This window comes from Megalops cyprinoides, chromosome 20 (genome assembly GCF_013368585.1).
Source record: "Megalops cyprinoides isolate fMegCyp1 chromosome 20, fMegCyp1.pri, whole genome shotgun sequence".
Lineage (NCBI taxonomy): Eukaryota > Metazoa > Chordata > Actinopteri > Elopiformes > Megalopidae > Megalops > Megalops cyprinoides.
This window is the reverse complement of record NC_050602.1, coordinates 27,720,981-27,730,000: the sequence shown is the minus strand read 5'-3', so window position 1 is coordinate 27,730,000 and position 9,020 is coordinate 27,720,981. Positions and strand designations below refer to the sequence as shown.

The window sequence follows — 9,020 nt, the reverse complement described above, 5'->3', positions numbered from 1 at the left end:
TACACAGAGCAGCTGCAGACTGAGAGAGAGAGAGGGAGGGAGAGAGAGAGACAGAGTATAACTACATGAACATAGAGAGCATGTAACATCACACCGAGAAAGTGAGTATAACTACACACAGTGTGAGTGAGACAGAGTATAACTACATACAGTGTGAAAGATAGAGTATAGCTACACTTAGTGAGTGTGAGAGAGAACTACACAGTCTTACAGCAAACTCTGCAAGCAATATGTTTACGTCAACTTTCTTTGAAGCAACTTCACCTTTTAAATAATTAAATGAACTCTGAATTTTGTTTCAGGATGAAGGCTGGTGAATAAAGCTCTATGAAATAACAGCCATGAAAGACATGTGTGGACAGTAATTATTAATGTAACCCGTATAAATCATTCAAAAACTACACCAACCTGTTTCTCTGACTTCCCTTTCTTCTTCTTCCCTTCACTGTCCTCATCCAGTTCCTCAAAATCACTGTCCTGTTCGTCCTCTTCCTCCCCCTCGTCCTCCTCTGTACCCTCCCCTGAGTCCCCTTCTTCTTCCCCACTCTCCTCTTCCTCCCCTTCCTCCTCCTCCTCCTCCTCCTCCTCCTCCGAATCGTCCTCGTCGTCGGAGGCCGCCTTCCCATCCAGTTGGCTGAAGTCTGAGATCAGCAGTGCTCGCAGCCCATTGGTCAATTCAATGTACCTGTGGACAGGGTCAAAGTTCAGATCAAAGTCAGATACTTTAATTTTTAAATAATTATCCCTAATAATCTGAAGTTAAAATGAATAAACAGCAAACTCTGAGTGCAAACGACAGATTTCTGCAGCACAAGAGAACTCATGAGTGAACAGAACGCTACATCACTCATTTCATAAACAGTTTCCAAAGTCCACATACCTAGAGACATCCTTATTCTTCTCTGTCCCTTTCACGCACTCAGCTAGCCTCACTGGTTTTCTTTATAAACAATGTAAACTCTCGCAGAAACCTGATCATTGTTTTAACGAGTGAACACATGTAAGACAGCTCTTTGGTCCCATCCGTCATGGCTGACAAATCCTGACTCTAAAACAGAAACAAACACGAGTTGTTTCTCCTTAAAGAGCTCTCAGACATGACAGTGGAAGCTGGTGGACCATGTCTTCAGTGCTGGATTACAAAAACAATCACAGCAGTGAGCTTACTCTTCACATAAAGTAGCACTAGCTGTTTTGACCTATTTTCCAGTACATGAAATAAAGGACACTGATCATGGCTCAAGGAGATCAACAACTACACTTACACAGTCAACTATCAGAGGACAGCAAGGCTAGCTGATAAATATAGAGATTTCATATTTTGCCTGGGTCACTGAGACGCTGCACGCCTGCTTTTTCTGGAAGGCATTCCATACACTTCACATTTGGCAAAGCAGGAAAAATCATTTTCATTATGGTGTCACGGGCGTTGTGCCCCGTTTTCTGGCGTTAGACATTAGAACTTGGAATTCAGACTGGGGTCACTGGCGTGTGACAGAGTGAAGAAGATTCACTGGATGCACCAGAGTAATGTTTTACCCGGACAAAAATCACATGCCTTAGAAACGATATGGTCCTTTATACAGTATACATGACACTAAAACGTGCTCACAAACGCTAAAATGTAATGTTTAATACAACCTACCTGTATTGCTTGGGGTCACTTGGCGATTTGACAATCTGCGGGTCTCCGAGGTTTTCCCCTGGGTCCCGGGGTCCGGCGAGCAGGTGCGACTCTCCCCGGTCCGCACCGGGTGGCTGGCCGGAGCCAAACGCATCGCTTTTGGACTTCTTCGTCTGGGGCATTCTCAGAAACGTCGAGACTTTGGCACTGTAGTTAGAATACACCGAACCGGGACATAAAGTGTGACACCTTACCGCTCCACCGATCACGGCAAAACCTCGCTTTAACCTGTACAGAGCAATGATTACACCAGCTAGGACCGAGCAGGAATCTACAACCGCTGCTTGCCAAGTCAGAGTCCCTGAACTACTGGTGCCCAAATAACAGGCTTTCTGTCTAGCTCAGGTGGCTGGTTAACTAAGTTATGGCTGAACGAACACAGTAATATAACCAGGCTTTTCAGCGTGCCTGTTACTACGCTAGATACTTTGATATTGTGAAGCAACAAAGCGACAGCACAGTCGAAGCGGAATTTTAATTCAGTAGCAAGCTGTAGCATTAGCGGAATCAAGCAAGACCATACCAGCTAACAGTAATTAGCTCAGCATTAACTAACAATCAAACATCGCTAGCAAGTTATGTAGTCTATCTAGCTACTGCTGTTGGAGATTTAAATAGCATTAGCTTTTCCGCTAATCCGACAGCCGGCCGGGTGACTGGCTGGCTAGCCTGCCGCTGTAGCTCTGCTTTGCGAATTATCAATACAACCGGTAAAGTCACATGTCAAACAACCGTGCTGTAGAGGTCAGCCTCTGCGGCATTTGGTGTCCGGAAAAGTTAACTATATAGATAAAAAGTTGAACTACTCTATGTCCACTTTGTCATACCTCCCGTGTTGATGCGGGGCATCCGAAATTTTAGCCTTGGCACGGTGGTATTGATGACCCAGTGCAAGGAGAGCTGATGTGATTGGACAAAATGATTGGACGTAGCAAAATGAAAGCTTCGGATTGGTCCATACGATTCCCGAGCTGGGCCCTTCCAAATTTCCGCGAATAACGAGGAAGTAAGGTTGGTAGACCAGCGGCGGTAGCACCATGTGCATGCAGCGTGTGACGCTGCGGAGATGGATGACTTGGTTTACGGTCTGTTGTCCGTCAGATGAAACCCTTACCATCTGCAGCACGTTATTCCCTTTCTGTGCATCATGCGTTTTAGTTTGTTAATTTATTTCCAATGACAAATCTTCTGATTTGTTAATCGGCTTCGTTCAGTGAGACGCTTGGTAATCCACAAATAATTGTTGTATGAATGTAACTAATAGTGTGTTTACACTAGTAGTCATTACAGATGATTGCAAGATCATTTTAAGTGATGCCTGTTGAAAGCCTATGACAACGTATGTGTACCCATTGATGAATCTCGTGACACCTGCTTACGGTAGCGGAGAGTAATTAGTTGAAGGATATTGGTAATTAACTGCAGCCTAGTCCGTCAAATGACTGACGTGGTGCGTATCTTAATCCTTACAAACAGTGCTTTTCAGAAATAGGTGTGAGGGATATCTCAGTATCAAAAGAATTTCAAGAAGTTAGATTTTCTGATTTATTTTGCTCAGCAGTGATGATTCGGATAGAGACCAGGTCTAATGTATAGCGTGGTATACTGTAGAGAACATACATGTAGGCAAAAATGACTTTAAATGGAAATAAATTCATATAAATATTCATGTCGGCACATTCATTTCTGTACAGTACATTTAAATAAAAGTAAAAGTAAATATTCTAGTAATAAGACAATGAGATCAAATTGCACGTCTCACTAACATTTTCATTACGAAACAACATGAACTCTGCACAGGACTAACCAATGGTGCATAATATACTTTTATTTGCACTTAGTCTGTTGCGTCGACAGGCATAGTTGATTCGCAGTTACACCTTTAGCATTCACACAGCTTGACATATGAAATAGCTCAGCTGATAAGATATAATATTCACTGTCAGAGACATTCACTGTTGATATTGGAGTTGCAAGGGATATGCGGAATGTGTTTAATAAATATTCCGCAAGTTCATAATGAGATATTATTTGTAATATAGAGGGTTATTCATATTGTTTGACAGCCAGTACCAGGCAGACAGCGCCTAAACATGTCATTTTACCACTGGTTCCATTTCAAAAGCAGTTGAATTGTACTTCAGGATATAAACACCTATCTCCTTTAGAAGCGTCTGCAGGAAAACTATTATTTCCCTGCTGTTTGGCGCCCATTATGACTGCTTGCATCGATATTTATTAGCTTTGGTAAGTTAGTTACCTATTGTACTTACAAACTGATGGCATAATGGTTTGAATACGTCATGGCAGAAACAAGAACAAACATGCATTTACAGAACATCAGAGGAAAAAGGCTATATATGAAAAAGTGTTATTATATTTAAAGATATAATGCCACGCAATTGTCCTAGACTGCAATATAACTGTGACATAACAGATTAAGTACAGAGTTTAACAAATATCTACACATGAAACATCACAGTCTTGTGTTAACGCAGTGCTACACAGTAATTCATAAAAGCAAAATCAGGCTGCAACATCTACCATACATAAAATTACTAACAATGACCGGAAAGTGCAAAGCTAAAATATATTAGATTTCGTCGCAGGGTTGAGTTATCACATCTGGATACTGTGCGTCCAAGATTAAGTCGAGCTTCTGTATTTACTGTAGGCTTCCTGTTTGAAAGAGGGTTGGCATAAGGTAAGTTAACCCGAAGAACAAGTGGCTAGCATATTACTGTAATGAGCACGACATCCCGCATTGTGTTTAAGTGCTACGTTGCAAGCTGCTGCCAGCTTCCTCCCTCTGCTCTTCATTGTCGGCTTTTCTAGTTTCCCTTGACGTCATATGTCTGGTCGAATCAACTTCCGGAGCCACTACTATGAGGGCGGGCTCATGTATGAGTGACATCTCAACTGCCCAATCATACATCAATTTGGGCCTGCTCATAGCGGTAGGCATTGCCACTGTTGCCGGGCGGGATTTCCGCAATAGCGAGTAATATGGCGAAGACCTACGATTACTTGTTTAAATTGCTGTTAATCGGGGACTCAGGAGTTGGGAAGACCTGTGTGTTGTTCAGATTTTCAGAAGATGCCTTTAATTCGACATTTATCTCAACCATTGGTACGTAGTTTTTGTTTTAACAGCGTCCGAGCCCAATGCTGGGAGCCAGTGCGCTCAGACATGAACCGGAGAGCTACCAGACCGCCAGCTATAGGGGCAGTATAACCGGCTAAGCTAGCTGCTCACACAGAAGGTTGCTAGCCAGCCACTTAGCTAAACACCACTCAAAACCGCAGTCAGCTTTTCTGATGTAAATAACAAAGATCAATGCTCACTACTTAGAATGCAGCGGATAATTGGTTTGTTGATGAATGTCATCATGGCGGAATGCATAGCTAGCCAGTTAGCTGCATTTAAGTCACCTGACATGGGGTAGCCGGCTAGTTAGCATCGCTAACATCGATAAACAGTGCTTTTAGCGATCAGCGCTCTGGCTAACTGCTTTTAAGACACTGCTAGTTATCAGTAACGTTAGGTACATCGTTTCCGTCTTCTGTTCTTTTTGTAAGTGTACCCGCAGTTTAGCGGTGAGCGAACGTAGCTGTGTGCTTTCTACACTTCCGGAACAGCCTATCTTGCTGGAAAAAAAGTTGAAAAAAACTTGTTGACTGTAATGGTATTTTAACTTTAGCCAGACTGCGAGTTTTTACAAAGTAACCTATGTAATTACATCGTTATGTAACGTTAGCTCACTGGTTACATGTCCTATCTGCAATCACATGAAGCTCGTAGTTTCCACATGCACAGCTAGTCCAGATACATAGCGTAGCAGTGCAGGTAATGCGCCAGGGGACTCGAACCCGATACCTTCTGGTAACAAGTCGGGTTTCCATGACCACCGCGGTTGTTGGACAGCCACTAGGATGACAGCGCAGAATTGCGACAGAGGGAAATAGTGGTGGTTGGCTTAGTGAAGGGCTGGTGACTGTGTGAAAAAACGATCTGTCTTGCCGTCAGTGTACACAGAGTGGCTATGCTAACGGGCATTCCCTTTGTCAGACAGGACATGGAGGTATTATTTGGACAGGTTTGGTGAGACTTGTTCGTCAGCATTCATTCAATGTTACGTTTGCGCCCATGTTTCGTCTGCCAGACAGATATGCTCTCTGCAGTGCTGAAGGAGACCTACTCTGAGAAACAGGGCAGATATCCACAGCCTCACTAAAATGTCTTGGCCGTAACGGTTTGCCAACCATCCGGATAATCCCGTTCCCTGGATCACTGAGAGTTTCCCAGCACCACAGCAGCGGCCACAAGAAACTGTTTCAATGTCAACAACCTGTTACCTGCAGACCTGAAGTTCTTCCCGTGTTCTTTTCTCTTCTCATAGGCATTGACTTTAAAATTAGAACAATAGAATTAGATGGAAAGAAGATCAAGTTACAGATATGGTGAGTCGGGATTCTGATCTCTTTGCTCAGTATTGTGCTGATTTGTTTTGCTTTGCTAAAACTGTCTACAAATTTGGCTGCAGGGTGGAAGGTCATGGAATGTAAATCTTGGTATTTGACGACTCACGATGACGAGCAGCTCTGGGTTCATGCACCTGTGTGTGAACGTGTTTTCAGGCACGCCTGAGTTAGCCTCCGAGCTTCTGTTACTAAACTCTGTGCTGGCTTCCAGGGACACGGCGGGCCAGGAGCGCTTTCGAACCATCACAACGGCCTACTACAGAGGAGCCATGGTGAGGCACTGCTGAGCACCAGCCACACCCAGTTACATCACCTGTCACTCTGCCCCGGGGCTCCGCCCACATGGCTGAGACCTGCACCTGCAGACCGCAGAGAGGCTTTAGCCCTTTCTCTGGCTGCTGTGTGGAGCGGTGTTTGGATTGCATCTTAACTATTGGACTCCCCTCAACTCTTTCCCAGGAATAGGCCTTACAGAATTCTGTCTACATCTGTTTTCTCCCTAATCAGCACCACACCACTGACCGCTTACCACATACCTGGTGGTTCATGCTCACAGTGGCCTTGTTCTGATTGCAGGGTATAATGCTAGTGTACGACATCACTAACGAGAAGTCCTTTGACAACATCAAGAACTGGATAAGGAACATAGAGGAGGTACGTGTGCAGGATTAGCGGGACTAGCTGCTGGTGTTGGGACTAGCTGCTGGTGTTGGGACTAGCTGCTGGTGTTGGGACTAGCTGCTGGTGTTGGGACTAGCTGCTGGTGTTGTGCTTTTGTTCAGGGAGTTGGTTCCTGAGTGGTTGTAAGTGTTGAGGTAGTGCAGTGTGTGCTTGCAGCTCTCTCATAGTGCATTAACTGCACCTTTCCTGTCTGTGGTTTTGACTCATCATAAGGAAAGGTATTGTTTTCATTGGTATAAAGAGGGTTTGAGAGTAGAGGGTTGTTGTCAGGATTGGGTGGTGATGGTGGTGTGCCCTCTCTCTCTCTCACTCTGTCCAGCACGCCTCTGCTGATGTGGAAAAGATGGTTCTGGGAAACAAGTGTGACGTGAACGACAAGCGGCAGGTGTCCAAAGACCGAGGAGAGAAGGTGAGAGCCGGGACGCCCGACAGTTCCTCACACAACCCTGTTTCACCTGGCCAAACCCCATTTGAATGTACTGACAGCCCTTATGTGTGTGCATACATAACACAGAGGTGACTCCTCCTCCTGACAGTGTAGCTCTTACCTTTGCTTTCCCCCTCTTTGCAGCTGGCACTGGAGTATGGCATCAAATTCATGGAGACGAGTGCCAAGGCCAACATCAATGTGGAGAATGTGAGTACCAGCACCCTGGGTCTCAGCTGAGACAGCCCAGCTGCACCGCCCTGTGTGCTGTAACCACAGGGGAAAGCCACTCCTCCGCGGAGGACTGCACTTCAAGTCTGATGGGGGAAAATGCTGACGTCATTAAAGAAACAATAATTCGGGATTTGAAGTGAATTAATTTTGAAGGTTGCACGTGTAGCCGTATGCATTTCCTCTGGCACCACCATACAAGCTGTTTGCTCCTTGAAGAAACGTCGTCAGACTGCCCTTGGCAACGTTTTTGGGAATCCTGAAAAAATGTCCCTCAGTTTGACTACCACAGTGTCTTTCTGTCTCTCTAATCCCTGTTTTCTGGTCATTTCCAGGCATTTTTGACCCTTGCCAGAGACATCAAAGCAAAGATGGACAAGAAATTGGTATGATTTTTTTTTTTCTTTACTGTCCTTTGTCACTGTGAATGATGTCTGAATGAGTTTTTAAAAGATGGAATTTTGTCATGTGGGCTGACCCGGGTGTGTGTGCTTTCAGGAGGGGAACAGCCCCCAGGGGAGCAGTCAGGGGGTGAAGATCACCGAGCAGCAGAAAAAGAGCAGCTTCTTCCGCTGTGCCCTCTTATGAGGACCATGGCCTTACTGTCTGGCCCCGCCCACCAGCCCATCGACCCGCCCACCAGCCCCGCTCAGAGGCTGGACACAACTGGACTGTACTCGCTCGATATCCTCTTTTCCCTCTCTCTCTCCCTCTCTCTCTCTCTCTCTCTCTCCCCCTCTCTCTCTCCCCCTCCCTCTCCCTCTCTCTCCCTCTCCCTCTCTCTCTCTCTCTCCCTCTCTCCCTCTCTCTCTCCCTCTCTCTCTCTCTCCCCCTCTCTCTCCCTCTCTCTCCCTCTCTCTCTCTCTCTCTCTCTCTCCCCCTCTCTCTCTCTCTCTCTCTCTCTCCCTCTCTCTCTCCCTCTCGCTGTGATGAAACGCTGCTTTTCCTTCCAGTTGTTGCTCAGTGTGTTTAATTGTCTCCAATGGCCACATGTTTGTTTACAGCATTTCCCGCAGTGCTTTGTGCTGAAATGTCTTCTGAAGATGATGCAGAAGCAGAGTCTTTAGCAGTGAGTTATCGTTGGCGTAAATGCCGAGGTCAGAATGATTGTAGCGTGATTCTGTGGGTCAGGACTGCAGCCGCTGTGCCGTTGGGTCCCTCTGTGGGTTCAGTCTGACCCCCCTGCGCTGGGGGAACTGGCTGTCCGCTGCGATCCCCGGTGACTGCAGGTCTTGCCGATGAGTGTGGCGTAGAAAGCTGTCACACTGAAGAATGGGCTGAAGAATGGGCTGAAGGGTCAGTGTGAGGCATTTCTCTGCCCTGTGTTTGTGTGGGTGCTTTACTGCATTTTGGCCAGTCTGTGGTCCGTGATGCCCCCCCTAGCTTTTCCTAATTGTGCTGCTGCCAAGGAAGACACCCCCTGCTGAGCTGAACTGGGCCAGCACCTCCCCTGAGTGTTGCATTTATCACGCAAAGTCAAACATGAGGTGGACTCGCGAAGGACTTTTTCCAGCA

General features: G+C 45.9%; 2 protein-coding genes across 2 annotated transcripts in view; one reads left to right on the top strand and one right to left on the bottom strand.

Annotated features, from left to right (window-relative positions):
* The window catches only part of LOC118795692 (nardilysin-like), a 14,641-nt gene extending 12,085 nt beyond the window's left edge, over window positions 1-2,556 (bottom strand). Inside the window, exons 1-4 of the mRNA XM_036554370.1 lie at window positions 2,512-2,556; window positions 1,646-1,831; window positions 409-685; window positions 1-19 (exon numbers count right to left, since the gene is read on the bottom strand). The exon at window positions 1-19 is cut by the window's left edge and continues 63 nt beyond it. Coding sequence (XP_036410263.1) covers window positions 1-19; window positions 409-685; window positions 1,646-1,806 — 457 coding nt within the window. The 5' untranslated portion in view covers window positions 1,807-1,831; window positions 2,512-2,556. The remainder of the gene's footprint in view (window positions 20-408; window positions 686-1,645; window positions 1,832-2,511) is intronic.
* Window positions 2,557-4,668: 2,112 nt separating this feature from the next.
* On the top strand, window positions 4,669-8,236 carry LOC118795591 (ras-related protein Rab-8A-like). Its single transcript, XM_036554186.1, has 8 exons — window positions 4,669-4,814; window positions 6,085-6,145; window positions 6,378-6,438; window positions 6,743-6,820; window positions 7,167-7,256; window positions 7,419-7,484; window positions 7,841-7,891; window positions 8,004-8,236. Exons 1-8 carry the CDS (start codon window positions 4,691-4,693, stop codon window positions 8,091-8,093), a joined length of 621 nt encoding a protein of 206 aa, XP_036410079.1. The 5' UTR covers window positions 4,669-4,690; the 3' UTR covers window positions 8,094-8,236.
* Window positions 8,237-9,020: the final 784 nt, after the last annotated feature.